The following is a 23,351-nucleotide window of genomic DNA, read 5'->3' as shown; positions in this document are numbered from 1 at the left end:
CTTACTGTATCATAAAGTGAATATGTACACAATGCTAACTCTTACTATGCCTTGGGTTAATATTCTAATTGTAACTAGTCTCAGCAAATATAAAAATTGAGAATTCGTTTTCGTTTGACTTTTTCTTAATAAAGTAAACAGGCTATGTCCAGACACAGCTGCTATAATTATGAATATAAATTATTGCCAAGTACTGTGCTGTTTGCAGTATTAATGTTATATGCAGAGGAACACGTTTTATTATTGCAACAAGCTGTTTATAGTTCTCTGGAGATCAGTTGAAGATGACCTTTCTTTTAAAAGAAGCATTTAATTTGATGTTTTTTACACAAAAGGTGCTGGCTATGATTGCCTATGTTAGCACAATTAGTTACACAGTTATACAGTATATTAATATTCATTTATGTATTGCTATCAAATATTTTACAAATGAAACAAGATATAGACATTAGAAAATAAATAAATTGTACATTTAAGTGGTTATGTTTGGATGATAATGGTACAGCACAAAATCTGTGTCCGTGTTGTTCTCTTCCAATTGATAGATCATGTAAAAAAGAAAAAAAAGTTTGGTTTTGCTTTGGTCTCACGGCAAAAACAAAACCAGACACTTCAGTTTCCTCCCACAACAACCTAATAAGTTAATTAATTCTCTCAAAAGTAAAGGATGGCAGAAACATTAAGCTAGGACTATGATGAGGATTAGAGTGTACGCTCTTTTGATGACAGTAAGACACTTGTGAACGTTGAGGCCACCCTCTCTGGCAGGATAACCCATCACCCCAGCGTAGAGTTACAGGAATACAGCCTACAGGAATTATTGCCAAATAAGATACAGACTGCTATAATGGTTGGGGCTATATCCCTTTACAAACAAGACATGGTTTTATTGTGATCCTTGGAGAGGTTTCCTCATCATTCCAATCAGAAAGACCAATGGTCAAGCAACCAGAAAGCCTCATCCACGAAGTCTTTGCAACAAAATAAACATGCCAAAGCATCAAAGTTTACCTCCCTATTATTTTTATTAATTTATATAATGCTGATGTCACTACCTGTCCCTCTCAGGTGCGCACAGTTTAATTCCTATCATAGGCATAGCCTAGTATCATCATATTCTAAGGCCAATTTTGGGGGGAAGCCAATTACCACACCAGTATGTTTTTATGTTGGCGGTAATAAAAGCAGATGTAAAACATGTAAAACCAGATGCCTATGGCTGATTTTTCAGTTGTGGTTATACGTTTAGTAAGGACAGTAGAGACCAACCACCCTCCTGACTTCCTCTCTGTTTCCAAGAACTAAGAGCTGTAAGTGTACGTATTGCTTCAACCGCAACCTGCTGGTAACATCTGGCATTTCCCCTGTTTCCTTTGCTCTAAACAGAAAAAGGGTCTTGTGAACATTTTGCTTTCACATAGGCACAGTTTAAAACACAGCTGGAAAAATGATCTGGTTTTGCTTAAAAATATGTATATGTGGCCACCCTCTAGTTGTAATGCATTTAAGCTAAATATCAGAAATAATCGACACTACCTGACAGCACTAAAACTTAACAATGTGCTGTAAATGATTGTTAAACCTGAAGAAATGTAACTCCTGAAATATCCAAAATAATATTAACCTTGCCAAAACACAACCATCAGTAACTATTCATGATTAATATTCCCTGACTGGTAGCCTGACTGGGGAATACTGATTGATTGATCACACTGCATCATAGAGATGGCCAATGAGATTCTAACCATTTTAAACAAATGTATGCATCCTGATATTACAACAATCAAAATAATCAACTACTAGTGGTCCAATTCCAAGCTGTATAAATTTGTAAAACAATAAACATTGAGGCCTGGTGCACACCAAAAACCGCTAGCAGATCTGCAAAATGCTAGCAGATTTTGAAACGCTTTTTCTTATTTTTCTGTAGCGTTTCAGCTAGCATTTTGCGGTTTTGGGAAGCGTTTTTGGTGTAGTAGATTTCTGATATTGTTACAGTAAAGCTGTTACTGAACAGCTTCTGTAACAAAAAAGCCTGCAAAACCGCTCTGAACTGCCGTTTTTCAGAGCGGTTTGCGGTTTTCCTATACTTTACATTGGAGGCAGAAACGCCTCTGCAATCCAAAATCTGCAGCAGCCCGGGAGTATGCGTTTCTGCAAAACGCCTCCCACTCTGGTGTGCACCACCCCATTGAGATACATTACCCTAGCGTTTCCACATCCGCAATCGGACCTGAAAACGCTGCCGAACCGCTCTGGTGTGCACTAGGCCTGACATAACATTTTAACTAGAAATTATAAGCATCACATTGACAATAATTGCAGCACAATCGATCCACATCAAGTTTTTTTAGTAGAAATCAGACTTGAATCTATTAAAATTACCACTACAGAGTGGCTTAGTACTGTCAATAAAGACCAGAACCAATATTTTTGTTGTTGTCCACCTTCAGCTTCTTCAGCTCCCAACCACTATTTAACTTGACTCCTCCCTCTAAGCAAAAGATTACAAGAAAATCACTGAAACTCCTTTTTGATCAGAAGAATTGTTGAATGTGTGCCCAGCATAGGCTTTTGAATTCAGTATACCATTCAGTATGTTATGTGAGGTATTCAACTGTGGTCAAAATGAAAGCAAACTAATAGCAAACTTTTCCAAAAGCCTGTATACCCTAGCCCTTAAAGACAAATAGTTTAAAATCTCATATTGCTTTAGCTCTTTAGTGCCTCTATTAAATGTAGATATAACATTTTGGAAACATTTTCTGCAACCGACTTAGTAAACTAAGTAAATATTTTGGGGAAAAAATTGTGCAACATGAGATTAAAATTGCAATTTACCTGACTTAAGTAACAATATTTGATCATTCTGGCACAGCTCCATAAAGCCTGTTATTCGTTTTGCAAACTCCACCACGTACTGTATTGCGTGTGTAATCTGAATGGCACATTGCTGCCACAAAGCTTCTCTAGACTGTAAAACAGTTGAAAAAGAAAAACATATAAATGTGTGTAATTGTTACGTATGAAAACAACACTTGAAGGATAAATGTCATCTTGGCAAAAGTCTTCCTGTACACATTGAGTTGAAGAGAGTCTGAAGCCTATTTGAAAATAAAAAACAGATACTCATCTAAGGAGAGGGAAGGCTCTGGGTCCTAATGAGCCTTCCCATTCTCCTCCCGTCATTATTCCCCTGCAGTCTCCTCTGTTAGCAGTCCACAACCAATTTGATCGTGGCTACTATCTTCCGGGTTGCTACTGTGTAAGAGGTTTGGGGAGGCGCCCAGTTTTACTGCTATTGGGTTTAAGTATGATTACTGTACAGTAATATAGGAAGAGGTGTCTTACCTCCAAAGAAGACTCACTCGGATAGGTTATAAGGAGTCTTTATTTTAAAGTGGTTAATTGTATATAACGCGTTTCACGGTCCCAGCCTGCTTCCTCAGATCAATACAAACAAATAACCTTACACAGGAGTCGTGTGGGGCACGGGCGCCTTTAGATCATCTGGGTTGGGGAGATTTTGGCAGCCTTTGGAAGTGCTCGGGCTTCCCAAGACGGGCCACTCCATACAGCGCATGTGCGAGCAACCTCTCTGGTGCGCTCACATGTGTGCAGTACAGAGCCGCCGGTCTTCAGAAGCCTGAGTGGTTCTGAAGACTGCCAAAGTGTCCCGAGGTGGGATATTCAAACCGTGGAGCCTGCGTGGGGAACGAGGACACTGGGAGGAGAACGGGGAGGCTCATTAGGACCTAGAGCCTTCCCTCTCCTTAGGTAAGTATCTGTTTTTTATTTTAAAATAGGCTTCAGATTCCCTTTAATAGGAAGCTTTTCCTATGTAGAGTAGTGTGACTATCACTATTCGTGTTGTTTCACTTCCACTAGATGGCAGAGTTTAAAGACTGAACACAGGCTACATGTTCAGACCAATACACAGCTTTTTTTCCTCTTGCTTGTTTTCAACATGCCTTTGTAGCCATGTGGATCCATCTATAAAACCCAAACATTTTAAAATGATTTTTTTTTACATAAACATTTTTTTTCTTCCTACACCTAAAACAGTTTATTCTTTTTAATGGGTAAATCACAAGGCAATAGCTCACAACAGATATTTACAGATTACTCTTTCAATCTGCACAATTTATTGTATTACAGAAGTGTATAACCTTTGAGAATGAATAGATTTTTTGTAAATACATACATTTCATATCACAGGATCAAAATGCATTGAATGCCACACATTCAATTGATGACTAAGTCTCATTCCATTCATTTCAGTTTCAACTTTGCTCACTGGTAGTACTTTTCATTACACGATATCACTTCCATTATTTTTGTATTTTTCAGAGTTCAAATAAAAAAAAGAAGGAAAAAAAAACAGAAACTGATACATTTTTGCTCTCTGTATAACAGAATCCAAATGTTTAAAAAGAAAATTACCTGTAGCATCAGATTTCTACAGTTAGATCATTGCAAGGTAAATTCTAAAAAGTAGCAGATTCCACACTTTTACACTGACATAATGAATGCTGCAAGTAGGTCCATCATTGAAACTAATGTCAGAAAAGAGGTCTGCATTTGGAAATGGGAGTTGCAGTCATTTATTGGAAGGCACAAAGTTGTGGCTAGAGGAAATAAGTCCAGTATCACAGCTAGTTTAAATCTTTACCCATAGTTTACAAGTGCTTTTGACTTCAGTTCAAAGTCAGTTTAACATTAAATTGACATCCGGTCAACTTCAGTTTGAAATATCCAGATTGTTCACAGTTCATTATCAAGTTGCCCGGATTTTCATTTACAGTTGTATCTGGGATGTAAATCAATGTTAAACTAAATGGAAACTAAAAGCAAACTAATGTCAAAAGTCCCTGTGTGCTAAGGCCTGGTTGTTTCATGAGAAGAATTACTACGGAATTACTGCCCTGCAGATTTGATTATATATCTTCAGTCTGAATGCAATATGCAATATACTATACCTTGCTCTGGTACAGTTTGATTTCTTCATAACTATGAGTCTGCCAAGCTAACTGATGTAGTTCATCCACTGTATACTGACATGTTTCCAGATGGGACTTTATGATATTCTGTGCAACTCGATCTACGGCAGAGATCCAAAAACAAACAATCAAAAAAAGCCAACAAAAATCACAAAACACATTGTTATGCAGTAACTGTCCTCCGAAACAGATCTGAACTGTTGGGTGATCCATTGATTATTGTGCACATGGGTTTAATGCTGAATACATTCTGAGAGAAAGTCTTCACTTTTTATTGGTTCATTTCAGTGTTCACCTGCTTATAGCAGAATACAGCTAGCAATCTTCAAAGCACTTCATACGCTTAAACTTAAAGAAGCACTTTACTAAATACAGCTTTAGGATTAAAATTCTTTATCTCGTACACTATTTATTTGGAAAATTACTTAGTAAATGTTTGCCTATTGTAAGTTGTTTCTCACCCTGATTTACATTCTTAAAGTGAACATAAAGCCGATAAAAAAAAATGACATTAACTCACCTGGGGCCTCCCTCAGCCCCCTGCAGCCGATCGGTGCCCTCGCAGCTCCGCTCCGATGTCCCAGGACCCGCCGGTGAGCACTTCCGGTTTCGTCGTCACCGGCCGACAGGCATGGGAACGCGAGTGATTGTTCGCGTTCCCAGCCTGTATATCGTCCCCTATGCTGCTATTGCGGCCTCCTGGCAATAGCAGCATAGGGGGCGATATACAGGCTGGGAACACGAACAATCACTCGCGTTCCCATGCCTGTCGGCCGGTGACGGCGAAACCGGAAGTGCTCACCGGCGGGTCCTGGGACATCGGAGCGGAGCTGCGAGGGCACCGATCGGCTGCAGGGGGCTGAGGGAGGCCCCAGGTGAGTTAATCTCATTTTTTTTTATCGGCTTTAGGTTCACTTTAATGTACAGTGTGCCACAGATGGCAACAACTTTACTGCCTGCAAGCTGAATCATTGCGGAATGTTTATTTGCTGTGAAATGAGCAGAAACTACACCTGGTCTCCCAGAGTGCACAAAGAGGGGAAGGCTTAGTGACATCATAGCCTAGGCATTACATTAAGAGAGAAGGGTTAGATACCAATATACAAAAATATATAGATATAGGAAGTGTTTCTGATGCTAAAACAAATATAATTAATGAAAAAAATGGTTAGCCTGAATAATTTATTACATTCTATTTTATGTCCTTACTATGCCCCTTTAAAGCGAATTTGAGCTAAAAAACTAACTAGATAAGATATATAGATAAGTTACTTGTTATAAAGTTTAGATAGTTTACACAGCAAATCTAACTGCAAACAGCTTCAACAGTATATGATTATTTCTTCCTGTGATACAATGAAAGCAGCCATATTCTGATTGTCATCCATACACAGGCAAGCTGCTTTGCATCTCCACCCCCTCACCCTGTGAAAACTCCACTCCTCTCTTTTCCCCTCTCTGCCCTCTTGCCTCTGAAATCTCTGGCTGGTAATGCCTCCTCCATCTCCTTCAGGAAAAACCTCCTCCTCCCCAGACTGAGCTACCATGAGCACTTGCTACATGGGACTCAGAATGCCTAGGCACTGGAGGAGCTGTGGGCGAGGCTTGTTTAGTTTATAGGTAATTAGGGTATTAAAACAAAAAAAAGTATTTGGCTTGAGGAATGCCCTATAAACTATATGTAAGGAGCACAATTATGCAATGAGTAAAAGTTTATCTCAAATCCAGTTTAAACTTGTCCTTTCTTGCACCTAATGAAACAACGGCAAATAATAAAAGCAAATTACATTTGTTATTTTATTTTTTGATATTTGGAATTAAAGAAAAGAGAAAATATTTTAGGAAGGGACATCTTCTGGCTATATCTAAAAAATGTTGTACTTCAGTAACCTAAGGGCTCGTTTCCACTAGTGCGGCGTGCGTCTCGCAGACGCACGCCGCACTGAGCGGGTGGGCGGGATTGCAGGCAAATCCCATGAGCCATGCCATGTACGGCTATGGGATTCGCAGCCTCCGCCGCAAATTCTGCGGGGGGTTCCGGCCAAATCGCTCCCGCAAGCGATTCCGCCGCGGCCCCTTCATCCCCTATGGCAGAGTTTCCCCGTGCGAATCATGTGCGGGGAAACTCTCCAGAATTGCCGCCAAAACCACCCTAGTGGAAATGGGCCCTAAATGATACTACATCATTACTAGCCTACATGCTTTTCTGCTTACACCACTTTTACCAAATTTGCTATGACTGGCCACTATTCAATTTACATAGTATTCCCAATATGTCTTTATTGGTTACGGTAATTGTAAATTGACAGTTGTACTATACCCCCAATCCATCAACAGGCACACTGGCATGCAGGCTTTTTATAATAACATGAAGGGCTATTTTATACTGCATATCACAATTGCAAATGCAGTGTAATTTCTTTGTGATTACAATGCGGTTTTGATGAGATTTTCATGCAATTGTGTCTTCGCTTTTTTCACTAGATGCTAGGAATACAAGGAGAAATTTAGAAAAAATGCAGCATGCATGACATGTGATCAGGCAAAATCGGATAACAACTGAATCACATTAGTAAGAGTCCCTGCGATTCTCATTACTGTCCTTACATTTTGCGATTTGAATGTGATTGGAAAACACAGTGTAGTGTCTGCTCCAATGGCCCGTTGTGGTCTGGCTGGAGCCCAGGGCAAAAGCATTACCTCCATAGGCTATATGGGGAATGCATCTGCCTGTCAAGATACATTGTGGACCACACAGAAGAGCCTTCACCTTCATGGAGCTTTGGGTAAAATTGCAACCTAATTGCAGCTGCAACGCAGTGGCCTCAATCAGCTTTGTGACCCAACAGGGATTCACCTTTGGCTGGACAGAGAATTGCACTTGAGGTTCTCACTCAATTGCACTGAGGCCTCAACACAACTCAAGGACTTGACTAGGCTGTTATTGACTCCAAATGGCCTATTGCAATCTGAATGTCCATTATAGTGCATAAAGCTGTGTATCAGCACTTCTGGGTTTTTATGGTAGATGATCAAAGCACTCATTTGCATCACAATTATTAGAATGGCGCCTAATAAATAAGACAATTTTAAAAGGGCAAATCTAATTTTTGAAAGTGTAAAACAAAGAACTACCGGTAATGATTTGTAACCAAATTGTCACTTTTTTTTTATGAAAAGGCCCCTGCAATAAAAAAAGGTGACACTCACCATACCAGGAAGATCCTTCCGATTCCCACTCCTACCCTTCTGCTTTTACATACTGTTCTCTGGTGTGAGGGTGATGTCTGTGACATATGTCCCCATCGTTGTAGTGATGTCCACCCCTCCCATTTCTTTCTGGCCATGGCTATGGTGATTGCATAGTGGCCGTATGAATTAAGAAAACCCCACAGAGCTTAGTACTGGCAGGGACAGGTCTGGCTACCATTTTGGATTTTTTAGATGCAAGAACTTTACTGCACTGTCAGTGAACGTCGGGGGTGTGTACAGGAGATTGAAAATAAGAAGTGAAGCAGCAGGGATTGGAAGGATCCATCCAGGGGAGTGCCATACTTTCTCTTCTAAGGTTAGTTTTTGTATTTATGCTCAGAGCTCTACTTTAAAACTTCTTAAGATGATAATTTTTGAAATAAAAATAAACAAAGGGTATAAACAGAAATTGTATTCTTACATGTTCTGTTCCTAATCCTAGTGTGCAGGATACGCTGCAGGGCTGTAAGGTTGTGGTCACTTCATACCCAAGCATATATAAAAAAATGATTGCTGACCCTGATTGCTTGTTGAAAAGGTAGGTAAGCAGGATGAGCACAGGTACACATTAAGATAGTGTGTTGAAGGTGGATAAATGTCTACTTTAAAACAACTAATTGCTAATTAAATATTTCAGCTTCTCCAAACTGCAGTTTATTATACCCCTCACACATTTAGACATGTAAGAGACTCATTTTAAAGAAAAAAAATTGGCAAAAGATGTCTTGACACACCACTATGTACACACCTAAAATGATCTACATACTAAAGGATACTGCAAAAATACATACTACTCTTTTATTATGGTAGCAATTGAAAAGGTAAGTTGCACACTTAGAGAGTAAATCCCAGCAAAATCGTGTATTTCGTTTTTGATGCAGAATTTCAAGTCTATGCTGCAGGTTGTCTCAAAGTTGGGCAGGTCTGCTGCTCCCGGAAAGACATAATAGGATGTTAAATTGAATTTCCATCAAAGGAAGGGAAGTCTCCCCTTTGACATTTCACTGAAACACACAATCCACTGGGAGATGTATCACCATCACCAGTTCCTGTGATGACTATATGTTTTCACAGAAACAGAAATTAAGGTGAAATTTCTCTTTTAGGCTATGTCCACAAAGAAGGCTATCAGGCAATGGATGCATTCCTGTTAGTGATCTCTGTCAGCTGGTCCCACATGTCCAAAACATTCAGCAGGCAGCCAGTGGTCAGTAGAGGCATTGTGCTACCATTTTACCTGGCAGCAGTTTCCCACCCATCAACCATAATAAGAATAACCCATGTGAACACCCATCTTATTTAGCATGTGTGTATGGCAGATCACTGGTAACTGAGTGGACTAGCGGCACAGTTACCACATGCTTCAGCAGTACATCTAAACTAATCATTACAGTCTTGGACAACAGTAAAGATCTAACAGAGCTCCTAATCCTTCTGCATGCTACCTACAACAGAAAAAGGCCCTATCCAATTCACCTTTTCTCCTCCACTTTCTCTTTGGTGATATTTGCACATCTTGTCACAAAATAATGTTGACAGTCCTTTTTACCTACTTTTTGGTAGTTTTTCAGTCACAGTGTGCAGAAAAGTTATTTAAAACAGAAGATTAAAAATGATCTCCTAAGAGAAGATGGAGAAATAGTGAATTGAATAAAAGTCAAGGGGCCATATGCAATTAATGTTTTTCTCCAGAGTTTTCTCCTAGGAGATAATTTTTCATCTTCTCTTTAAAATAACTTTTCAGCACTTTGAACTTGAAAAAAGTACCCAAAACTAGGCATAAAAGTACTGTCATTTATTTTGAGTATTTTCTTGCTTGATAGTAGTTTAAAAGGCATTTTATTGAGAAGGTGTAAAAATATCACCTCAGAGAAAACCCAGGAGAAAAAGTGAATTGGATATGGGCCAATATGTCTGGAAGAATTCCTAAAATAGCACATTTCTTTATACACCTCAATGCCTAAAAAAACCCCAAAACAGAGATAGTTAATGAAGATGGGACAGAAGATTGTGGTTCTAGAATAGATAATGCCACTTCAAAAAAGGGGGGTAGATACATTTAATTTCGGGTGCAGCTACAGTCACTGCACAGTTTACAATGCCCCTGTTGCTATGATAATGAAGAAGCTGATAGCTGCTAACTGCTAACTTTATCAGTTCATCTTGACTACTTCTATGCAGATTTTTTTTTTAAATCCATCACACCCCTATTCCATATACTTCTATACAAAATGGATCAGAAAAATGGTCAGAAATCAGATCAGACCTGTCGAAAATAATTAATTTGACCCATCTATCTGATGGGAAATTGCATGGTGTGTATCAGGCATTAGGATGAGCCAATTATAGATTTCTCTGATTGTCTATTTTCTCCCCCTCCCCATTATATACTTTTCCCTGGTGATTTAGTGCCCCACTCCCCCGGATATAAGTAACAGGAGACCTATTGTTTCAGCATGAGCTTATTTATCCCTGTCTCAACAATGAGTGGTCTCCCCTCCCTGCACTCTAGCTGGTCTTGTACAGCTACAAGTTAATAGGTCCTGTCCATAGGGCCCACTGTTTATTCTTGCAGCTGAGTTGCTTGGTTCATGTGACACAACATTAAGACAAAATGCTTGTTATTAAACAATCGTGTTTTTAAACAGTTGCGTCAGTCGAGGTCGGAAGGTCCGCGCATGTGCAGAATTATTATTATTATTATTTAGTATTTATATAGCGCCGACATATTACGCAGCGCTGTACAGTGTATATATAGATCTTGTTACTAACTGTCCCTCAAAGGAGCTCACAATCTAATCCCTACCATATGTCTATATTATGTAGTGTAAGTACTGTAGTCTAGGGCCAATTTTAGGGGGAGCCAATTAACTTATTTGTATGTTTTTGGAATGTGGGAGGAAACCGGAGTGCCCGGAGGAAACCCACGCAGACACGGAGAGAACATACAAACTCTTTGCAGATAGTGCCCTGGCTGGGATTCGAACCAGGGACCCAGCGCTGCAAGGCGAGAGAGCTAACCGCTACGCCACCGTGCTGCCCCCGACTGACTGAGCCAGTTACCAGGGCTGATTGCAGAGGATGGCGAGGGACTCAGACATGCTTGTGGGGCTGGAGGAAACCCCAGGTAAGTATCAAATCTTTAAATTATCCCGTCTCTGGTACACTTTCATTAACCAGACTAACCTGTTAATACATTTAGCAATGTGCCTGGAGATGGGCTTTAATGATTGACTAAGAACATTCAGAAATTTCGTAGAAAACATGAGTGGGTATCATTAAGATACATTGAAGCTTTACTTATGCTAAGAATGTAGTAATTTCTTACTCTTGTAGTTTTTCCATTAGATGCAATCAAGAAAGATACACAAAATAGTAAGTATTCTAAAGGTGGCCATACATCAAATGACTTGGCAGGCGATCAACCATCCGATTCAATTAATGTAATCGAATTGGATGAAAATCAGTGCTGCTAAGAGCGTGCCCGATTGATGTTTTTACCAATTTTGGTTCAAAATTGTATCGACTGGACATGCTGTGGTGCCGCCGACGTGCTCGACTGGGTGCGCAGCGGTAATGGCGTGCCATATCAGGACGGGCGAGGAACACAACAGAACCACCAGTGCTGTCCCCCCAGTGTAAAATGTGCCCCCGTGGCTGATTCCTTACATGTATGTGAGGAAGAGTGCAGAGACATAGCCAGCGGCAGACACAGACAGGAAAAATATTTATGCACAGGTGCAGGGGTGCACATTTTACACTAGGGCGGACAGCGCCGGGGGCGACGAGGCAACGAGGTGGCGTCACTAGGCCAATTCTCACAAGATTTCATGCTGAAATTAATTGTGAATTGGCTTGTGGTGTATGGGCAACTGACAAATCTCTCTCTCTGAACAGATTCGATCAGAGAAATAGATTTGTCTCTTAGTTGCTAGATGTAGGGCCACCTTAAGATGTAAGCACTAAGGTATTCCTTCCTGACCAGGCATTTGTTGGAGAACAGCTCCTGCTTTGGAGCCAAACTATTCACTTTAGAACAATGCACAGACATTCAGCAAGTTATCCGCTAACTCATGTTTATTGATTAGGATAAAAGAGCTGAGATTTGATTGTACACTGATTTGCAGCAGAACGCCTAGGAAGTAAAGCTTTCATTCTACCTCTCCAGCCTGAGAGAGCTGTTTGGAAAGAGCTGGAGGATCAGAATCAAATTCTGTCCTGTTGGCAGACACTCTGTCTACACCAGCAGACTTCATTTGTGAGTATCCTGTGCAGGGGCCTTGTACACAGAGAACACTGATACGTGTTTCCAAAGGATCAGATGAGCACAACATTTAACACAGAGCAGCTGTTTCTCAGCCAATGCTACTGTGTATGAAAGCACTGCAGTCCTCGGTGAGTAAATTCACTATTAAAGACCCACTACAACAAAAAACTGTAAAATGTAAAATGCTTGTATACATACATGTAAATACATCCATTTGTCCCAGAGCATAATGAACTGTAAATTACTTTTTTCCTATGCCACTTACAGTTGTAATTATCAATCTGACAAATATGAAACTCTTACTGACATGTTTGGACTAGTCCATCTTCACATGGTGGAGTCGCAAGGTTTCTGCTATTCTTGTCAAAAGATTTCTCTGACGAGGACCCTTACAAAGATGCTGGCTCACCTGTCTACTCAATCTACACTGTTCTGGCAGTGCCATTGGTGTCCAGAGTGTTTTTGAAAGTAAAAGAGACATTGAGAATTCCCATGTGGAGCTGATCTGCTCTGGCCAACTTGGTAGAGAACCCCCTAGCATGTGCAGGATGCTTACCTTACTGCTACATACTGCTCTGGCCAACTTGGTAGAGAACCCCCTAGCATGTGCAGGATGCTTACCTTACTGCTACATACTGCTCTGGCCAACTTGGTAGAGAACCCCCTAGCATGTGCAGGATGCTTACCTTACTGCTACATACTGCTCTGGCCAACTTGGTAGAGAACCCCCTAGCATGTGCAGGATGCTTACCTTACTGCTACATACTGCTCTGGCCAACTTGGTAGAGAACCCCCTAGCATGTGCAGGATGCTTACCTTACTGCTACATACTGCTCTGGCCAACTTGGTAGAGAACCCCCTAGCATGTGCAGGATGCTTACCTTACTGCTACATACTGCTCTGGCCAACTTGGTAGAGAACCCCCTAGCGTGTGCAGGATGCTTACCTTACTGCTACATACTGCTCTGGCCAACTTGGTAGAGAACCCCCTAGCGTGTGCAGGATGCTTACCTTACTGCTACATACTGCTCTGGCCAACTTGGTAGAGAACCCCCTAGCGTGTGCAGGATGCTTACCTTACTGCTACATACTGCTCTGGCCAACTTGGTAGAGAACCCCCTAGCGTGTGCAGGATGCTTACCTTACTGCTACATACTGCTCTGGCCAACTTGGTAGAGAACCCCCTAGCATGTGCAGGATGCTTACCTTACTGCTACATACTGCTCTGGCCAACTTGGTAGAGAACCCCCTAGCATGTGCAGGATGCTTACCTTACTGCTACATACTGCTCTGGCCAACTTGGTAGAGAACCCCCTAGCATGTGCAGGATGCTTACCTTACTGCTACATACTGCTCTGGCCAACTTGGTAGAGAACCCCCTAGCATGTGCAGGATGCTTACCTTACTGCTACATACTGCTCTGGCCAACTTGGTAGAGAACCCCCTAGCATGTGCAGGATGCTTACCTTACTGCTACATACTGCTCTGGCCAACTTGGTAGAGAACCCCCTAGCATGTGCAGGATGCTTACCTTACTGCTACATACTGCTCTGGCCAACTTGGTAGAGAACCCCCTAGCATGTGCAGGATGCTTACCTTACTGCTACATACTGCTCTGGCCAACTTGGTAGAGAACCCCCTAGCATGTGCAGGATGCTTACCTTACTGCTACATACTGCTCTGGCCAACTTGGTAGAGAACCCCCTAGCATGTGCAGGATGCTTACCTTACTGCTACATACTGCTCTGGCCAACTTGGTAGAGAACCCCCTAGCATGTGCAGGATGCTTACCTTACTGCTACATACTGCTCTGGCCAACTTGGTAGAGAACCCCCTAGCATGTGCAGGATGCTTACCTTACTGCTACATACTGCTCTGGCCAACTTGGTAGAGAACCCCCTAGCATGTGCAGGATGCTTACCTTACTGCTACATACTGCTCTGGCCAACTTGGTAGAGAACCCCCTAGCATGTGCAGGATGCTTACCTTACTGCTACATACTGCTCTGGCCAACTTGGTAGAGAACCCCCTAGCGTGTGCAGGGGGTTTACCATACTGCTACATACTGCTCTGGCCAACTTGGTAGAGAACCCCCTAGCGTGTGCAGGAGGTTTACCATACTGCTACATAGGAAAAAATAATTTACAGTGCATTTTGCTCTTTTGGACAAATGAACATGTATTTCAAAAGTTACAGCATTCCATCTTTAAGGTATTATTCTTACATTTCACTTTTTCTGAAAAAGCTTGATACTCTTCCCTCAGTTACAATCTATACACTGCAAGGATAAATAGCAAACATTATTTCATTTTAAATACTTCCTGTTAATGGGGACGTAATTCCAATGTATGTCCAGGACCGCCATCAGAAATTTTGGGGCCCCTCACACATCATCAGGCCTGTCCCCCCCCCCCCCGGGCCCACCCACTGGCTGCTACGCTCTCCCACCCCCGTGCCCGCCACCATTTATGTATTAAAGACTTAATGCAGGGTTGCCAGCCCAATTCCTTATTTTTTTTTGTTGATCGGGCAGGGGGCAGAGTAATTAGCGGGCCTTGTAAGGGACTTCTGGGTGAAGTTATAGTGTCTTTTGTCCTTTTTTTATGTGCAGACAAAGCCTGCACGTCGTGGTGTGCATGTCATTTTTAATCTGCAAACATAGAGCTAATGTCTTTCCCCTAAAAACTGGCCCTAGACATATGACCATGGCAGGGATTAGGTACTGAGCGCCTCTGAGGACAGTCAGTGACGTGACTATGTACTCTGTAAAGCGCTGCAGGAGATGTCAGTGCTATATAAATACAGTACATAATAATAATATGGTAGGACATTAGACTATGACTATGGTAGGATTAGATTGTGAGCTCCTCTGAGGACAGTCAGTGACATGACTATGTACTCTGTAATGTGCTGCAGATGATGTCAGTGCTATATAAATACATAATAATATTATGGTAGGACATTAGACTATGACTATGGTAGGGATTAGATTGTGAGCTCCTGAGGACAGTCAGTGACGTGACTATGTACTCTGTAAAGTGCTGAAGGAGATGTCAGTGCTATATAAATACAGTACATAATAATAATATGGTAGGACATTAGACTATGACTATGGTAGGATTAGATTGTGAGCTCCTCTGAGGACAGTCAGTGACATGACTATGTACTCTGTAATGTGCTGCAGATGATGTCAGTGCTATATAAATACATAATAATATTATGGTAGGACATTAGACTATGACTATGGTAGGGATTAGATTGTGAGCTCCTGAGGACAGTCAGTGACGTGACTATGTACTCTGTAAAGTGCTGAAGGAGATGTCAGTGCTATATAAATACAGTACATAATAATAATATGGTAGGACATTAGACTATGACTATGGTAGGATTAGATTGTGAGCTCCTCTGAGGACAGTCAGTGACATGACTATGTACTCTGTAAAGTGCTGCAGATGATGTCAGTGCTATATAAATACCTAATAATATTATGGTAGGATATTAGACTATGATAGGGATTAGATTGTGAGCTCCTCTGAGTACAGTTAATGATATGACTATGTGCTCTGTAAAGTGCTGCAGAAGATGTCAGTGCTATATAAATACATAATAATATGGTAGGACATCAGACTATGACTATGGATTAGATTGTGAGCTTCTCTGAGGACGGTAAAGGTGCATACACATGCCGGAATTTTACAAACGACCGGTCGTTTTGAACGTCCGGTCGTTTGGATGTCAAATAGGGCGTGTGTACAGTCCGTTGTTCATCTGATAAGAGTGGATTTCAACGATCTGCTATCCAGTCTTATCAGGTAAACAACTGACCGTACACATGCCCGATTTGATGCCCAAACGACTGGACGTTCAAACGACCGATCGTTTGCAAAAATGCGCCATGTGTATGCACCTTTAGTGAAAAGGCTGTGTCCCAGAACAATATATTTATACGGTAGGATATAAAACAAACATCTCAAGCAATTAGACAGTCTTGACCAAACAATGGATCATATTACCATTAAATCGACGTCTGCCATCTACTTTAGTGAAGCCTACCATGAAAGTTATAGTATCTTCAAAGCTCGCCTTTGTGGTGTAGTACGCAAAACTTTACTTTTATTGTGAGGTGTCTTTTATTTTACCTACTGAGAAAAAAGCGTAAGTGATGTAATTTATGAATTTCCTTTATCGAACTCCCTCAGTTTGCACTTATACCAAATGCAGATCTTTACATTAGATCAGCCCATGCTTGTTTCTCAGTCATATGAAATACCCCTCCCAATAAAACTAAAGTTTTGTGCACAACAGCAGACAATTTGTGCAGCATTACTATGGAGCAGATTTTCATGGGATAATTGCTTTTGTAGCCAGCAGTGTGTGTGTAAGACATGCAGCCCTGCCTGGATGCCAGGGTTCTGCACTATGTCACACACTGTGAGGTTACACTGGACGGATTCCTAACGCTGCTGCGGTGGAAGCTCATATATCTCCCCAGCCCAGATCATGTCACACACACTCACATGTCTTCTATACCTCGCTCTGCCTGCCAGTATCTGGGGACTGGGAGAACTAGGAAGACGGGGCTGAAGCCTACAGAGCACATTGCTCGCTCGTTTTCTCTCTCCTTCAGCTGATCCTGTGGACAGGGGCGGGCTTGTTGGCTGCCTGTCTCTCATTGGCTAGAGAGAGGCACCAACATAGGAAGCAGGGCTATTGATTGGAGGGCGGGAGGGAAGAAGGAAAGAAAGCAGGAGGCTTCTTACAGACTCGAGCTGCCATCCGGAGACCCAGCTGCCTGTAGCCACATAAGCTCACAGCAGTGAGTAACTTAATGCCAGCATGCTGGGGGGGCCCGGGCCCCCCCACACCCAGCTGGGAGCATGGGGCCCGTCACTCTTGTGTTGGCTGTACCCCCCTGATGGCGGCCCTGTGTATGTCTATCGAAAACTATGAGATGGGGTGTCATCATTTAGTGCCGGACAATGAATCAGTCCAGGTGTTGAATGTAAATAACAAAGGCTACTGGCATGTGTAGATAATCACTTCTGCAGCAAGGTGGGAATTTCTGGACAGTATCTTGGCATCAGTACTCCAAATAGTGAGCACAGAGTACTGTTACCAAGCTGGCAAAAAGGATTAAACTCCGCTTACTGTTTGCTCTTGTGAGTTCTTTAGCTGGATGCAGATTAAAATGGAAATATGCATTTTAAATACATTGAACTGCAAAATGTTGGTGCCACAAATATTTACACATTAGCAATTTTTTTTACCACAAATTGGAATTTCTCTCTAGGACATAACTCAGAAAAATAGTTTTGAGCTCACTTTTATGATTAGCTGGTCTGCATTAAATGATAGTATACAGTATAAGTGTATTCACCTCTTCACAAAGAATCTTGCTCCGTCTTGTGTATTACGCTGGCAACGTCCTGACGGCGAGTCAATTGACACCCTGTTGCCATGGAGGTGCAACACTGGGATTGGTGAGCAAGGTGAGTTTTAAGTCCCCCTGTTACCGCCCACTCGTGACTCTGCAGGGAGGGAGTTGGGAAGGAGGGGAGGTATTTAAGGAATGCGGCCAGTAGTCTGCAGCATTAGGCTCGGACCACCCAAAGTTTGCCCAGCCCTGTTTTATTTGGAAGGGTTGCCCAGCCCTGTTCTATAAAAGGGTTAAAGATGCGTGTGTGTGTGTGTGTGTGTGTGTGTGGTGTGTGGTGTGTGGTGTGTGTGTGTGTGTGTGTGTGTGTGTGTGTGTGTGTGTGTGTGTGTGTGTGTGTGTGTGTGTGTGTGTGTGTGTGTGTGTGTGTGTGTGTGTGTGTGTGTGTGTGTGTGTGTGTGTGTGGAGGGGGCGATTACTAGTTTTTTTTTTATTTAAAAAATAAAAAAAAATGCATTGGCCATTGCAGGGATTTTTTTCCTTACAAATGTATGTTGAAAGCGGGAACTAACATTTTAGTTACTACTCCTAGGTATATAAAAGAAGATTTGAAAGCATCCCCAAGCATTTCCTGCCTGCAAAAATCTGTATTTTAATTGTACAGAGCAGTACAGGCTTGCTTATTGTAGTCACTCCATTTATTTTCTGCCACAAGCCTGTCTCCTGGCTCATGTCCAATCTGAATTTCAATCGATTTTCCAATTGATTTCCATAAACGTGAACGTAAATCAATTGGAAAATCGATCAAAATGTAGATTGATGTTGGAAAAAAATCGATCTGGCAGGTAAATCCGCCAGAAAATTGTATCGTGTGTATCTAGCATAAGACATGTCTGTGCATTTTGTGCATGCAAGCCTATCCACCTTCAAGGGGTCTCCCAAACCCAACCTCCTTCTCTCATTGTTGCCAATTTATTGACAGTGTGGGAAATACTCAAGACACCATCACAATAAGTCTATTTACATGATAGAGTAGCAGTGCTACAGAACAATGTACAGTATCTCCTTTTAAAGCCCAGTGTACATAAGCTGTGTGCTCTAAATGATGTAAGTATGCTCTATATGTCAGAAACAAGTCTGAGGAAGGCAAATGCTTACTCCTTTTTTTTTCTAAGTTAGCCAATAAATGGTATCATACTGATTCAAAACGTATTTCCTTGACATCATAGAGGGTGATTCAGTAAAAATATTATAAGCAGTGTTAATGCGGTGCACAGATGTGTGTTCTCAGCAATCCATGGTTACTTCTGGTTCGTCTACTGCATATTTGCCATGAACTCTACCAATACATATGTATGGTACATAACAGAGCAGCCAACTGGCACTCACCACTTTCTGTTTTAATAAAATTCTTCAGGTTCATGTTTTTCTGCTTATGTCTTGATTAAATAGTTTTTAAGTTTGCTTACATCACAGTGCCCTCTGCTCCTCTAGGCCTGCTTGTAGTGTGACGGCAGCCTCTCTCTTTCTTTAAACTATGGAGCCAAGCTGAAATAATTGGTGCCTGTATATTTACAAAAGCGTCAGGGTTATGTTAGTGAACTAATGATTGTGAACTAACCCCCGCATGTGAATAAATATATGAGCCTGACTGGATTATAGGTTTTGGCTATGAAGTTTGAAGAATTGGATGCGTATCTTCAATCAAGATGCTGACATGCTTCAAGGAAGTGCAGAAGCATGAATGGGTTCCATTCTGCATGTAAGCTGACAAGGTTTTTATGTCAAGATGCTGGCAAAAGAAAACGATGAATGGAGGTGCAAGAAGAACTCCAAAGACTTTTATCAATGCAGAGCACAATAAAGTTTTAAAACATTTGGCCCCATATGCAATTAACTTTTTCTCCTGAGTTTTCTCCTAGGTGTTATGTTTACACCAACAAAATTCCTTTTAAACCCCCAGCAAGGAAGAAAATACTCAAAATAATTAGGAGAGTACCTTTTCACCTAGTTTTTGATACTTTTTTTTTTTTAATTACAAAGTGCTGAAAAGTTATTTTGAACAGAATATGAAAAAAATATCTACTAGGAGAAAAAAGTTAAATGTATGTGGGCTTTGGTGTGGGTTTTCTTATTTTTTTGAGCACCTATGGCCAGGAGGTAAGCGTTAGGTATAAAACCTCCATATATTTGCTGTGCTGTGTATATTGTAGACATTGTCTGATCACAGTGTGACCAAAGTGGACAGCAACATGTTCTCCTTGGTTTAATCACCAGACATACCCAAAAGGGTTGTTGGGGATGCATGAAAAACTCCCACATCTCCACTTCATTCATGATGAAGTGCTTGCTGGTTACTTCTTTTTGCATCCTATGCTTTAAGGATGTATTTTTGCTTACTACAGACCCTAGGCCTGACTATGGCAACTGGTAGGAAAACCTCACACATTTGAAAAAAAAGAAAGAAAACTATATCTTTCTTCAGTGCAGAAAGCCATGTCAGCTGCACAGCATATTAAACCCCTTGAAAAGCTTCTGCACCTTCAGTTCAAGAATGCCATCACACCCTCAATAATGTCCAGTAAACAGTCCAGTCAATTAAAAGCATTCTTCTCCCTGATGAATGCTCAGAGTACTGCAGGATACGAGGTTGTTACTGAACTATCCACACATCCTACTTAGTGTACATATAGTATACTGTACGTAAATAGAAGCTGCCCGTGCTGCATGCAGTTGAAAACACCCTCTGACTCCTCTTTTTATTAAAACCAGAAAATTCCCCCTCTTGGTACCCCAGAGGTCAAATGGGTACAGATTCAAATATGAAACATCTTATATGTTTTGTTATTCCTCCTACTAATCATTAAAGTTCAGTTCCAGACAGCAGAAACACTAATATTAAATTTATTTTACAAATGAAACTGATGCTGACATCTGACAAACTTGAAATGGTCTTCCTCAATCTTTAGTGAAAAGGAGGGGAGGGGACATCTTTTCTGTTAATATAAAGACAAGTGATGCGGTACATTAAAATCATATCACTTAATTTTAAAACCAGTCTCTCCTCCATATGTGCACTTCAAAAATGGAGTTGGGAGCTGTGTACATTCCTTATTAGAGAAAATACTTGCCATATCTTTACTCAATTTAAATGCCTCGTTGCAATTTTGACACTATTGCCCCACCACCACTACAGGGTGCATGTAATGATTCCACTACAAGGTGCCACCGCATGGGGCATATTTAGTAAACTCCAGTAAACTTGCCATGCACAGGGAGAGCGTGTCAATTTTACTGTTACTTCCACAGACTATGTAACACGTTACAGATTATGTATGCACAATTAGTACAACCCGCATTACCTGGGTAACTTTTGTGTTACTAGGGTAATGCATGCTACATGGTCTGCAGAAGTAACAGTAAAATCGCAGTGCACTTCCTGAGCATAGCAACTTTACCTTAGTTTACTGAATATGACCCTATAAGAGAGACTAAAGGGGCCCATACAATCAGCCGATTTTCTGGCCGATCGATCGATCCAAATCGATCGATCGCTTTTTCGATTGCAAATCGGTTGCCCAATCGACCGATCGACGGCCGATTTCGATGGATTTCCATCGAACTGGCATGGTGGAAAATCCAGGTCGATCCGTTGAGATTGTTTATCATTTTGCATTGGCCCTAATGGAAATCTGATGGCAAAAAAATGCCATCAGATCGTTTTTCAATAGATTTCAAACTGAAATCTATTGGAATTCTATTCTAGTAAAAAATGTTCCTTTTACACATCAGATAGATAAGAATTCCATCGGATGATCTATCTGCTGCTAATCTGACGAGTGTATGGGTACCTTTAGTCAGGGGAAGAGTTTGTTAATTATTACCACAATTCCAAGGACATACAGAAGTGATAATTACCATTAAAATACCAAAAGAATAGCTAATTTTGGAGCTGAATGAGGGCCCTATGGGGGCTGCATAAATCTGCATACCAAATTTGCATAATTCTGCATCATTCTTTCCATTTCATTGACAATTGCTAGTCACAGCTAAGTACATTAGACGTACCCTTGCTTACGTCTAATGTACTTAGATTACTTACTAACACTACACAAACTGAGTGGGCTTTTCTAGCACTTACACAGCCATGGCTATGTTTTGTTTTTATTTTTGATTGCACAACCCCAGAGATGAATCTTTCTTTATGGAAACCAGCGGCCAAAGACTGTGTGACCAAACTTTCAAGTGGATTTTAAAGATTTTCACTACAATAATAATACAATTCAATGCTAACACAACTGATGTATGGGTAGTTCTCCACTTGCATATGTATTTGTTTATTTTTAGGACAGTTTATAGATGGTGTACATGTTTTAAATGCAGACGTGACAAAAGTGTGTTCAAGTAACTACAACACTAATAGCTTGTTTCTAAAAAGGCAGCCGCTTAATTGCCAAAGCTGCTTACTGGAATCTACTTACCGATTTCACTTATGCTTACTCCAGGTGCAAGTTGTCCATTGTTGAAAGAACTATACATAAATAAGTTTGGTACAGATGAAAGGTCATAAATAGGTTCTTGCTTTATTTGTTTCATTCCAGTTATGTCTAAACCAGACTGGTCTGGGGAGGGCTGTGCAGAATCCACACTGTAATAACCCTCAGACTTCGGCAAGTCAATCACATGTCCATTGGAGTAGGTGCCACCTGTCTCAGTGTTGAGATTGCTTAGACCATTGCTGATGTTACTGCTGTATACTCTGGCCAGAGCCTCTGCCTCTCCACTCTGCTGTTGCCTCTGTTCTTGGAGCCGTTGCTGGTGCTTCTGTACTTCGGCATACAAACTATCTCGCTGTTTTTTTGACATTCGTCCAAATTTGACAGCTGGTAAAAGAGAAACAAAATGGCCTTATATCAGTTAGGGTATAACGATATATATAAAATACTGTTTTGCATGCCATTTAGATTTATTTATCACAAGTGACTGCTGTTAGTACTATTACCATTATAGCTTATATACCGTGTGCAGCAGATGGATCAGGTCTATCATTCGGCTGGATCATAATAAATAAACAAGGATTCAGAACCTGAGTTAGACCTACCTGCATTTAAAGTATTGACCAGAATGTTGTCCATTATTTAATTTAAAAAAAAGTCTAATTTTTTTCAAGGAAAAGTCTTCAAAAGAATTTAATGAAGAAAAATCCAAATATACAGAAGTTACATCCATCGTTAAACCTCTACCAGATGAAGCTGATTGAAATCTATGCTCTGTTTACTGCCCCTTCTGGTGAACACAGAAAATGAGGTACAGCAATAAAAGTGTAAAAGGGGGATCTAACCAGACCCAATTCTATGGGCATGCAAATTGTGCAATTGCCTGGGGTGCCCGATTAAGCAGCAGGAGGGTGGGGGGGGGGGGGGGGGGAGGCACATCAGCGGGGGAGCGGGCATTGCTT

General features: G+C 41.1%; 1 protein-coding gene across 4 annotated transcripts in view; it reads right to left on the bottom strand.

Moving 5' to 3' along the window:
- RORB (RAR related orphan receptor B) overlaps positions 1 to 23,351 on the bottom strand; it is a 312,638-nt gene that overhangs the window by 10,220 nt on the left and 279,067 nt on the right. For all 4 annotated transcript variants that reach the window (XM_068271414.1, XM_068271413.1, XM_068271415.1 and 1 more), the window contains 3 exons: positions 22,375 to 22,776; positions 4,980 to 5,101; positions 2,842 to 2,974 (listed from right to left, as the gene is read on the bottom strand). In XM_068271414.1, the coding sequence (XP_068127515.1) occupies positions 2,842 to 2,974; positions 4,980 to 5,101; positions 22,375 to 22,776 (657 nt within the window). The remainder of the gene's footprint in view (positions 1 to 2,841; positions 2,975 to 4,979; positions 5,102 to 22,374; positions 22,777 to 23,351) is intronic.

Source organism: Hyperolius riggenbachi, chromosome 1, assembly GCF_040937935.1.
Source record: "Hyperolius riggenbachi isolate aHypRig1 chromosome 1, aHypRig1.pri, whole genome shotgun sequence".
Lineage (NCBI taxonomy): Eukaryota > Metazoa > Chordata > Amphibia > Anura > Hyperoliidae > Hyperolius > Hyperolius riggenbachi.
Note: the sequence above shows the minus strand (reverse complement) of the source record. Positions and strands in the feature narration are given on the sequence as shown.